The 12,244-nt window shown below is 41.8% G+C and overlaps 1 protein-coding gene across 1 annotated transcript in view; it reads left to right on the top strand.

Moving 5' to 3' along the window:
• Nucleotides 1–12,244, top strand: part of ARFGEF3 (ARFGEF family member 3) — an 81,430-nt gene that overhangs the window by 42,562 nt on the left and 26,624 nt on the right. The window contains exons 10-16 of the mRNA XM_026048168.1: nucleotides 426–750; nucleotides 1,952–2,064; nucleotides 2,656–3,566; nucleotides 8,474–8,640; nucleotides 9,381–9,546; nucleotides 11,652–11,759; nucleotides 12,019–12,234. Of these exons, the coding sequence (XP_025903953.1) occupies nucleotides 426–750; nucleotides 1,952–2,064; nucleotides 2,656–3,566; nucleotides 8,474–8,640; nucleotides 9,381–9,546; nucleotides 11,652–11,759; nucleotides 12,019–12,234 (2,006 nt within the window). The remainder of the gene's footprint in view (nucleotides 1–425; nucleotides 751–1,951; nucleotides 2,065–2,655; nucleotides 3,567–8,473; nucleotides 8,641–9,380; nucleotides 9,547–11,651; nucleotides 11,760–12,018; nucleotides 12,235–12,244) is intronic.

Raw genomic sequence — 12,244 nt, 5'->3', positions numbered from 1 at the left:
TAGACCTTCTAGTCAGTAGAGACTGTCTTTTATTTGGTCTTTTTTTTTTTTTTTTTTAAACTTAGAAGCTAGCAGAAGAAGAAACACCTGGCAATAGCAACCTGGAGCTTCTCCTTTTGTGGTAGGTTGCAGCTGATGGAAGCAGCAGACATGCAGCCCTGCAGAGTAGAGGGCAACGTACTGCTTGCAGATCTGTGCCATGTTTAAAAAGCATCCCAAATAATTCCCAAACATACTAGTATGCTGATGCTTGGGAGAATTTAAAAAAAATACTGGCATAGTGTGTTGCTCTGTACAGCTACTACTGTTGACTGATCATTAAAACAAGAAGCTGGTGTCTCATTTAACTGCAGGCTATTTTCAGGCTGTTCTTGTGAGATGTTTTTTTCCAGTTACCATCTGCTCCTTTTTCTTTTTTTCCTCAGGAAGCAACTGTGTCCAGCCCTAGTAGTAATCCTGGGAAATCCAATCCATGACAAAACTATTACCTCTGCCCACAGCAGCATCTCTCTTGAGGCTGATTCTCCTTCTTCGGGGGTCTCTGATCACGGCCGGGGTTCTGGGTGTTCGTCCACAGCACCTGCCCTTAGTGGGCCCGTTGCACGGACCATTTATTACATTGCAGCAGAACTGGTCCGGTTGGTGGGGTCAGTGGAATCCATGAAGCCTGTGCTGCAATCCCTCTACCACCGGATWCTGCTTTATCCACCACCTCAGCACCGAGTAGAAGCCATCAAGATAATGAAAGAGGTAGGGTAATCGCAGGTGCAAATCCAGGCAAGTAAAGCAAAATGTTCACTTAGGAGTAAACGTTGCTGGGAGGCACATAGCAGTGCATTTCTGTGCCTTAGCACTAGGGATGTTTCAGAAAAGTTCCTCTTTTCTGAACACAGCCGTTATGTCGAAGTGATTCTGACAAACAGTTTTACATAGCCATAATAACTGTATTTTTCTCTGTCCTGCCAATTGCTATGGCACTTCTGTTAGTGTTCATGTAGTGGTACTGCATGGAGCAGTAACACTGAGTCATGACTGCTTTTTTGGGTGATATATAGTGATTCATTTCTCAACTTCTTTGGCACATTTCCCTACTCCCTGYTCTTGCTAGAAGGAGTCTAGCAAGAGCACTCAGCTTCACAGTGCAGTATGCTGGACATTAACCTCAATATGTACTTTGATTGTGTGCCAGATTTTTGAAGTACAGTTTCCTTAAGGTTTATTAGATAGGCACAGTTAAGGTGCCAGTGTCCTGAGCAGCCAAGCCCAGTCTGTTCTGGCSTCTCGCCCAGTCCCAGTGGCAGCAGCGCTAAAACTGTGGGACTTCCCTGAGCAGCAGCTGGCCTTGTGGGGACTTCCATTTCATGTGTGCAGCTTGCTTCTCATCTTGGGCATAGCAACAGAGGCCTCCTTTAGGGGATTTAACTTGCTCATGCACAGGTTGTTGTATGCCTGAAGGTTTCTCCTAAGAGCACACAGCCCCTCACTGGGTTACTGCTGAACATATAGTCATTTTAGAGCTTACTTTTCTCTGATTTTAAACAGTAGCAAGATGATAACCTTTGTAACAGTGTGTTAAGCAAAGCTCAGACTAAGGTTGTTATCCGCAGGATATATCTGTTGCCTGCTTTTGTTTCTTAACCCTCTTCTTTCTCCTTATATTTCCTGAGGGGCATTAAGGGGACTTGTCATCTAGCAGGCTGAGTTAGAAGGAATCACCTTACATTCTAGCATTTTGTAGCTGGGTAACTTAACAGGATGTCCTCCTTCAGTATGTCTGTGTGTGTATATATATAATATATGTGTGTATACATAGTGAACTGTTTCTCTTTCCTGTGAGAATTTACCATGCTAGTACCTCAGGTTCCAGGACTTGATAAACCTGTGATTCATTTAATGTGTTTGAACAAGGCTTAGATCACTCTCCAGTAACTTCTGTTCCCTTTTCTCTCAGATACTTGGAAGTCCTCGGAGGCTTTGCGATTTGGCAGGGCCCTGCTCCTCTGAGCCAGAATCCAGGAAGAGGTCAATTTCTAAAAGGAAATCCCATCTGGATCTTCTCAAACTGTACGCTTTGCTTCCTCCTTTAACCTTTTCTCACTTTGACCAGTGTCCATCTTAGGACATCTTCAGAACCATAAGCAAATTAAGAGCCAGGATATCTACCTGGTTAAACACGTGTTACAGCTGCAAATTTTTGCTTTGAAGACCAGGTCACCTTGCAACCAAGTAATTTATTTGAAGATATATTTCCCAGATCAAGTCAAAGGAGCTATTTTTGAACTTAAACATTGACAGATGGGACATTTTTAGTTCTTTAAAATTTTGAATACAATGAGTAAGGTAGTTTTGGGGATGCTTTAGCTTCAGAGTTGCTGTTTTCCTCAGTGCAAGTGCTTGTCTGTAGAGGTACATGTGGTATATGCTGTATTTTCCTGGTTGCCGCTCCCTTTGCAGATTATATCCACGAGGGAAGTGTAATCCTTTGTTCTTATTCTAGTTGTTTTTCTCAAGAGTACTCTCACTGGATAGTTTCTGTTCTGTGGGTTTCTTTTTTGCCTTGGTGGTGGAGGGATATTTTTGGCCCGTGATAGCTGCATGGGCTCGCTGTTGGAAGAGACTTCATAACTTGGAGTAATGTGTTTGCTTTAATTGCAGTATCATGGATGGGATGACGGAAGCATGTATCAAAGGTGGTATTGAAGCATGTTATGCTTCAGTGTCCTGCGTCTTTGCCTTGCTTGGAGCTTTAGATGAGCTAAGCCAAGGGAGGGGTCTTAGTGAGGAGCAGATACAGCTGCTGCTCCGGCGCCTGGAGGAATTGAAGGATGGAACTGAGACAAGCAGGGACTCTATGGAGATCAACGATGCTGACTTCAGGTGGCAGAGACGCATCCTGTCCTCTGAGCATCCTGCCTGGGAATCCGGAAATGAAAAGAGTCCTGATATCAGCATTAGTGTTACCACAGACACCGGTCAGACCACTTTAGAGGGGGATATGGGACAGACAACTCCAGAAGATAATCTGGAAAGTCAAAAAAACTCGCTGCCATCTCCAGCTGTACATGAAAGCCAAGAGATTCATTACAGAGAAGCAGAGTCAGAAACCATTGACCAGCCAGACGTTGTCCAGAGAAGCCACACCGTTGTCTTTCCAGACATAACGAACTTTCTGTCAGTTGACTGCAAGACCCGGTCCTTTGGATCCAGATACAGTGAAAGCAATTTCAGTGTAGATGACCAGGACCTCTCTAGGACCGAGTTTGATTCATGTGACCAATATTCCATGGCAGCAGAGAAAGACTCTGGCAGATCAGATGTCTCAGATATAGGCTCTGACAATTGCTCCTTGGCTGATGAGGAGCAGACACCGCGGGACTGCCCGAGTCACAGGACCTTACGTACTGCTGCTCTTTCCCTGAAACTGCTCAAGAACCAGGAAGCAGATCAGCACAGTGCACGGCTGTTTGTTCAGTCACTGGAAGCTCTTCTTCCTCGGCTTATAGCTCTCCCCAGCATCGAGGAGGTGGATGAAGCACTGCAGAGCTTCTCTTCAACCTTCTGCTCAGGTTTGCACGCAGATATTTACTGTCTAAGCAAAATGCACACTGTAACAGCATGGTACCCAGCCTCTCGTGTAGGAGCTAATTCTCAGAGGACACACCCAGGATAAGGAGATGTGTGCTCCAAAAAGCACATTCCACGACACTAGTGCCAATTTTTTTTKGKTKRAAMMAAAAAAAAAAAACCCAAAGCATGCAGGTCCTAATGCAAAGGGGTGTCAGTCCACTAACTCTGATAGACTCTGGATTATGTCCTCTGAGACGTATCTAATGGAGAAAGAAGGCAAATTTTCTGTAGTGAGGTTTGTGAAGATATTTTACAGGTTTGTAAACGTTTACAGGTTTGTGAAGATATTTTGAGGTGTCTTACACATCCTGTCATTAAGGAGAGGTTGGCGTTACCTCCTAGAATGATGATTGGGAGAGATTGGCATCACCTGTTTTAAAAGATATTTGGGTAGCTTTGTACTTTACTGTTAGCAATGCCAAGCCTTGCAAAGATGCCCCCCCCCCCCAAAAAAAAAAGAGAGAGAGAGAGAGATCCAGCATCCATAAATTCTTGAAAGAATAAGAGAAGTGACTCTCCTCCTTTTCATTTATTTTTATACTGCCAACTATCATGACAGGAAATTCCAAGTTCAAAACTTAGACCAAGTGAAAAATAGTTAATAGTCCTGTGTTTTTAAGAGATTAAATACAGTTCTCAGAGTCAGAAACTCTGTGATCTTGACTTGGTCAACTGAACAAAAAAACAAGAGTCATTTGAARGACTGTTTGTCCTGCTAACAGCATATCTGAAATATGTGCAAGTATATATGTATATATGTATTTATAGAAGGGCTTTGTTTTCTTGACAATATCAAAGGTGAAAATGCTCATTGAAATATTTATCTCTGTTTCTTAACTTAATTCACCCCAGTTGCCTTTCCCATYACTCCTTGTCATTGCTTCATTCATTTGTGCTCTCTCATCACGCACATTAAGCTCACACAGAGTCAGAAGGGATGCCTCCTGTCATCATACACCATAATTTAGATACAAAGCTGGGTGAAAGTCTTACTAACACCACACAAATTAGCTGATTGTTCTGATATTTGTAGTTTAAATGCTGTCCAAGGAAACCCTAATTTGAGAAGATTTTAGAAGTCGTTCTTAATAGACGTAGTGGTCTTTTTATATCACAGAAAGGAGATAACTTAAAAGGGATATTCCTCTTAATCACATTCCTAAATTAGGTGCTCAAAAGCATCCTACCTCTCATAGAGGACTTATTTTTCCTGAAAAAGAAAGAATGATCTCAAGGTTGTAGCAAAAGACTGGAATCCTAGGTATAATTTTGTATGCCTGTTCCCTTATACACAAACATGCTGCTGCTTTTTTTCTTAACCTTTTGCCTGTCACATCTCCTTAGCATGTTTTAAAGTGTTGCGCATCTAGATCTGAAGGCTAAAAGGGGCTGTTATGATAACTAAGTATGACTAATACAGTGAGAAAGATGGAAGGCCCRTAAATTCTGATTTCAGATCTCTCTCAAAAAGGTGCAGACTTGGACTTGATCTGCTGAGTTGAGGAAGAACCTTCACATTCCTAAAAGTCATTTCTGTGGTTAGCTCTGTACTTGGTCATACGCTAGGTTTCCAGTCTGATTAGGTCAAATATTTTTAGATTATGTCAGTCAATAAGAAATCATGCAAAAATATGGCAGCAATTTACTGTATTATGATAGGAAGATGTGTCCTGATATTTTGACAGAGATAGGTCTTTTGAGGATATAAAATCACATCTCTAAGAGCCATATCTCTGTGGGAGGCAGTTTGTGTTTCAACTGGACGCCTGTGATGGGAATCAGGTCAGCTAAAATATAACTTCTTTATGTACATAACATGTACATAACTTGTACCTCAGATCTTTAGCAAAAGTCCATCTGAGGTAAGAACTTGTGTTCCTGCATAGGTGGGAGAGGGTTGAGTCTGGAGAAGACTTGTAGAGAGACACCTGCTAACGTAGAAATACGGGCATCTCCCCTGGAGACCTTCTGAGACACCAGTTTGTGATGTAGGGAGYATTAAATGCCTACTTGGACTGCCCCAAAAACTCTGGACACAAATTAGGCGACTGTGTTAAAGGAACTGGAACTACCCCTAGAGTCTGTAACATCTATTCATGCATCATTCCTGAAAAACTACATCTGGAATATGAATGTCAGTTAAGGATCAACTTGAAACGAGTGGGCTTCTGAGATGAGCCCATACAGGAACAGTATTCTTCTACTGAGATTCTATATAACTGCTTTGTTTTGATATTTTTCCTTGCATTTTGGGGGGAATGCATTAGCATACAATTTCATAGTCTTTCCTACCACCTAGGTCTTTCAACAGTGTTGTAACACTATTATATATTCATAGGATTGAAAAACAGTGAAAGGAGACAGGAATTCGAGGCCCTGGCACAAGAATGTCACCACGGTTCTCAGATGAAATTTGAAGAGATAAAAAAAAAAAGAAAAGCAAAGTCAGACACCTAGAGTTACAGGGAGAAAAAAAAAAAAAAGATTTTGTGGTTAGTTGCTTTAAAAAAAAAAAAAGATTTTCCTAACTTGTTGATAAGTTAGTTACTAAACACTGTTCTCATTTTACACAGATTTCCTTCAACCTTCCCAATTTAAATGACATGTTATTCATTAAAACAGTGGGCTAACCTTATTTTTCATTACAGTTGGCAGATTTTTATAATTAAAGTTAGTAACCAATATTCACTTGGTGCAGGCASAGCTGTTCTTGTGAATTACAGTCCCAAGGAGTTAATCAAAGAGTTGCCACCATTGTGTGAATTGCTGTCCTAGCAAACATTTTTAGGGCCTCTTTAATTTTTTTTTTCTCCATAGCCTTTGGTGGCAAAGCTTCTGTGTTGCTAAGCATTAACATAAATTTACACATCAGCTCTCTTATGCTTTTTGAGAGCTGAGCATCCATCAAATKTACTTGGAGGAATTATTTTTCCCCATGTTTGAGGGGAAATTAGGGACTAGTTTTTCCCAAATGTCTCTGAGTGTTCAAATATATGCTCAGTTTGCATATACATATGAAACCTCTTTTACATGCTAYTATAAAAGTTCCTTTTTAATTGTAATAGTATTGTACAGGATGTTGCACTTTTAACTTTTTTTCATATTTTAAATGCAAAATTAAGTACTTTTTCCTCTTTTTTTTTCTTTTTTTTTAAGCAATTGGTCCACATTTTTTAAATACTTCTCTGGCCTGTTTTATTATTCCCCAAGCCCATTCTAGTTCCTGACRTACTTACTTAAGAGACATCAGGCCTCAAACCAGTCTGTTCTAGATATCAGATATGCTTAGAAGCATGGGCTCCATCCAGCAAAATGTTACTATATCTATTGTGATGGAGTGGTTAGACCTACTCTTATATTTAAACACATAGCTCAGGATCGAAAGGTAGTCGCCGAGCTTCTGCTAACATTCACCACCACAAAATAAAAAATGAAATAAACATATAGAGGTGGGAATCGGTGTGGCTATCGTGCGYGGCCAGCCCTGTCACCCCTCTAGCACGCAGGCAGCTCCCTTGAACAGTCACGCGTTGTGTAGCCCGCCCTGGAACAGTTATTCTCTCTCTAAATCCGCCCTCAAACAGTTATTCACCTTATCCACGCCCCCAAAGTGACGTCAGTGGAAAGTCCGAGAAGGCAGCAGCACAGAGCTTTCAAACCCTCACGAGGCAAGAAAAACGTTTGCTTTTTTTTTCTGTGTGTGCCTTTTTTTTTGAATGTTAATGGTTTGCTGTATTTTGTCTGAGAACAGGCGTGAGCGTTGTGGTGGGAGGAATATGTTCACAAGAAACCACTGTAGCAGTTAACAATCGACACAGCTTTGTTTTATCATGTGTAAAAAAAAAAAAAAAAAGCTGTGTTTTTGAGTCATTTCAAATGTTCCTCTAGGATAAACCTTTACTCCTTAATCTTTCTTAATTGATGCCCTAGAAATTTGTTTCACAATTGATGTGAAGTTATTGAAGATACTGTAGGTCGTGGAGTTTTCAGACATTTCTGGGTTTTTCTTTTTTTTTTTTTTTTTTTTTTTTTAATAGCTCAAATTTACAGGGATTCGATATTGCTCCTACTTGATTTATGTGTTTCAGCTAACTCAGAGGGGAGCTGTACAAGCAGTTCAATCTGCCTGGGAAGAAGGGACCAGGGCCCAGCATGGCCGTAATGGGTCGCCTCCTCCAAGCAGCATTTTTAGGAGTACTGAGCACTTACAGACGCTAACATGGGGCTGCCAGAGCCGCGAGTGCTCAGCACAGCTGCCAAGCAGGTCTTGCATGAACTCGACTCGAACTTGTACAAAGTTCCAGCCGGTTCACCCCAAATGTTTGCCCCCGYGACTCTAGGCCATCGCGTAATGGCGGCCGGAGGCCGATCCTGCAAGGTGCTGAGCACTCCGCTCCCCATCCAGCAATTCACTCAACTGCCACCGTTTCACGGCGAGGTTAAAAGGCCCGTGTCCCTCTYTAGCACCCTCTGGTGCCCTGTGTGCTCTGCTTCGCACAACTGCACACGCAGGCTTTGCCGCTGCCTATGCCCAGCTTCCCAGTTAGCACCACAGATGCATCCTGCCCTTTGCTTTAAGCCTGGCAGTCATCCCGCTGGATCCTGTGACTCCATGTGTATTTAAAATTAATCATGTCGCTTTGCTGGACTGTGGATGGAGTGTTCATCCTGCCTTGCATTCTAGGTGGACTATTTATTTTTCTGCTCCCTATTCCGATACATTTAATAGAGTCACTTCAACTAGCAATCTGTTGCTGCTGAAATGATAGGGTTAGTTCCTGATTATTTTTTTTTTCGGGCAATATGTATGTAAAATGTGAAAGCTCACACTGTGTCTTTGTGTTAGGTATGATGCACTCACCGGGATTTGAGGGAAACCCAAATTTCGGCTTCCAGACTCTGATGAATGCAGACAGTCTCTACATTGTCTCTCATTACACTCTGCTGCTCAACCTAAAATTGTCCAACTCGGATTACTACAGAAAGAAACCTCCTCAAGCCCCTGTGTTGCTGGTGAGTTGGAAAATATAGGAAAACTATAGGAAAATGTGTTGCTTCCTTTCCCATAAAACAGCCCACAGATAAATGTCCTTTATGCTTCTTGCTAAGTGGAGAAATAATAATTGCAAATGAAACATTCTCCAAGCTGCTTATGAATCTTGCATAATAAATGTCATTCATCTGAATTACATAGCTCCCCTGTAGCTCAGGGAGCAATGAATGCTGCTTACTCATTATCAGAAAGGTAACAGTCATTCAGCATGGGTACTGCATCTTCAGAATAAATCTTCATTAGCATCAGTTGGTGCTAGAAGGGCACATGTTACCAAAGCAACATACTTTCATCTTGCAACCACTTGGAAGCATAATGACAAATTAGTTGCTTAATACTTGGTTTGCCTTTATGCAGATGAAAACATGAGAAGTTTGAGTAGAATATGAATGAAAAATAAATGGGATTTAGTCATAGGAATTGATAAATTTCATAGAGCTCAGCATGTCCCATGGACACTCTACAAAAACTGCCATTAAAATTGGCATCTTGCATGAGCTGTGAAAAGAGAGAGGAAAGCTCCTTTGTTTATGTCCTTCTCTGCTGTGTAGATGCATTGTGACCCTAAGCTAACTCTTGCGCTTGCATAGCTGCGTTTGCTCTGTTGTGCTCCTTTAGGTTCAGGAGTGGATCTGCTGGTTGAGGCTCATGCTATAGGAGTTACCATCTTCTTATACCTAGTTTTTATGCTTCTCTGCAGAAGGAGTTCATGAAGCAGGTTCAGTCCAGCGGAGTGTTGATGGTGTTTTCGCAGACCTGGGTTGAAGAACTGTACCACCAGGTACTGGAAAGAAACATGCTGGGGGAAGCTGGATACTGGGGAAGCCCTGAAGAGCACAGCCTTCCTCTTATAACCATGCTGACTGGTGAGCACCATGTTGTGGCAAGGCCAGCTTCTAAATGCATGTGTCAAATAAGCTGTGATAACTTTCTGCTTGACTCCACGGCCTCCAGAAAAGCATGTCATCATGCAGCTCATGCAAATGTACCCCCCTTTGATGCTTTTGGATGAATTAACTTATCTATACTCCTGAAAAACTATCTTTAAAATTACAAATTTTGCTTGCCTTTAGATACACAGTATTTTAAATGATCTGTGATGTAGGACCCTGATGTTTAGGGAATGCATAATGGATAGGACTGCAGCGCMTTGCTGCCAGGCCAGCACTTCTCTCTCCTGTCGTCTGTATGCTAAGTGACTCGCTGAACTCAGCTGAACTGTTTCACTTTACACAAAATGAAGGTGTGGTCTGTAGCCTTTCAGTTTAACAGCATACCCTCAGCAGTGCCCAAGGATACTTTAAAAGTGGCTCAAGGATAGATTAAAATTTGTGTGTGGAGGGGAATTTTACATATTTTGATCACATGCCTACCTTTCTCATGGAAGCTGACCAGTGTCTGGTTGGCTTCTAAAAGCATAGTTTTCCTTCCTCTTTTTCTTGTCACCACATGTCTGTTGGGGAGCATATTTTGAAGAGGGAAATGCATTCCAGTACATCAGATAAAATTCTTCATTTAAATAGTGTATTCTTTTGAAAAATATGGTTTGGCCTAGGTCAGTAATGCTCACAATGGTGTGTTGATCGGCATATTGTCTGAAATAAATAAAACAAAGCTTTGACTTCCATTTCAAATTACATTTGAGAAGTATCTACAACATAACTTTGCAACAGGGAACACTCTTAAGCAAAATATTTCATTTAACATGAAGTAGACTTTTTTTCTATTTCAGTTTGGTAGTGATTTCTTCTACGTGAATGCTTGTCATGAAACTATTGGCAAAGGAGTGGTGAGATTAAATAATCAAGGATATTTGTTTTCTCCTTCGGGTCTGGCATGAGGTGCTTTTAGTCACTGAACCAAAACATCATTTAATTCTTTGAGCTACAGCTGATTCTGGCAAATGTGGTATCTGTTAGCAACAGTGGTTAAAATGATACTTTTGGACTGTCATAGCAAAACCATTTCAGTATGTGTGTGGTGCAATACAAATAGAAACAGTGGAGGCTGATCCTAGAAACTGTCCGCTGATTGGACTCCCTGTGTTGAGATTTGTGCTATGCCWGGGATATGCCAAATGGTGCCAATGGGAAGCTGAAAGCCTCAAGCATCTCTGACAAATGTTTTGAAACAATCCTTACCTTCCTTTGAGGGAAAGATCAGATGGGATGTGCTGAAAGGCAGATGGAAGCCTGGGGTATTATATGGATTCTAAATGCTCTATCTGCCTGGATGTTGTATACTGTATGATTACAATGAGGTTATTAAAGCAGGTATGCATGGAAAGCTGAGGGAAAAACGTTGGAAAAAGAACAGCTCTGAAGTGTGTAGAGAAGAGAGACTGACAGCTGCTAGAAAGTAGCTGTAGAAACTAACCTGGTGTTGCCAACATTGAAATGTCTGTGAGCAGCGATGCCTAGTTAAGTCTTAGCAGTAAAAGATTCATATGTGTGTCTTTTGTTGTGTTGGGGAAAGGGTTGCATTTCTTTTGTTTAGGTTGAACCCACATAGGCTTACTAAAAATATGCAATTTGGACATAAGATACTGTTGCTACTGTTCTGGGAGGCTCAGACTGAGATCTGGGATTGTCCAGCTACAAGATTTGGTGAGATGTGAAAGGCTGTACTCAGGAACCTGGAAACTCAAAGGTGCAGGAAGTCATGGTCTGGGGGAAACACCAGGAAATCTTGTGAAGAATTCTGCTGACCATAAGTTCAAGGATGCTAAGGAGTGGACTGTTACTCCTCCTTGAGAAAAGGTTGGTTAAACTGGCCCAAGCATATGATGCCACAGCTCATTTCTGCACCGAGGTTTCACAAAGCTGCCARAAAAGATAACTAAAAAGCATACCAGAGGCGTCAAGAGCACTAGGACTTGCTTGAACAAGGAACTGTAAGACACTTTCCTTATGCTATCTGTGTGCTGARTAGTAATCTGGATTTTGGTTTTGTTTTGTTTTTGTTCTGGCAGACATTGATGGCTTGGGAAGCAGTGCAATCGGTGGCCAATTGATGGCATCTGCTTCAGCACAGTCTCCTCTTTCCCAAAGCCAGAAAACAGATGATTCTGTTGTTGCAGGTATGAAGGTTGTCTTAATAGCACAAGTATATCTAACTGCAGTGAGTTGTTATTTACCAAAAATGTATTTAGAAAGATCGGGGTTTAGAACCCATGGGATTTTAAGGGGCTTAAGGCATTGAAGGAAATATGTTGGTGTGTCCTATGCATGAAATGGGTGGTCCAGCATGCAGAGGACCAATAGGTCCCTTTTTTAACACTGATGCTAAAGCTGTGGTTGTGTCATTTTCTCAAAGTAGGAACATGTTTTTCACCCTAGGAGTTGCTTTTGCCCGATACCTTTTAATTGGCTGTTGGAAAAACATGATCGACACCCTGTCGACACCCCTGACTGGCCGCATGGCAGGCAGCTCCAAGGGCCTGGCATTCATCCTAGGAGCAGAAGGAGCCAAGGAGCAGAACCAGAAGGAGAAGGACTCAATCTGTGTGAGCCTGGATGGACTGAGGAAGGCAGCCCGACTGAGCTGTGCTCTAGGTATTGCTGC

Source organism: Nothoprocta perdicaria, unplaced genomic scaffold, assembly GCF_003342845.1.
Source record: "Nothoprocta perdicaria isolate Ctin4 unplaced genomic scaffold, notPer1 scaffold_52, whole genome shotgun sequence".
NCBI lineage: Eukaryota > Metazoa > Chordata > Aves > Tinamiformes > Tinamidae > Nothoprocta > Nothoprocta perdicaria.
This window is presented reverse-complemented; position numbering and strand designations above follow the sequence as displayed.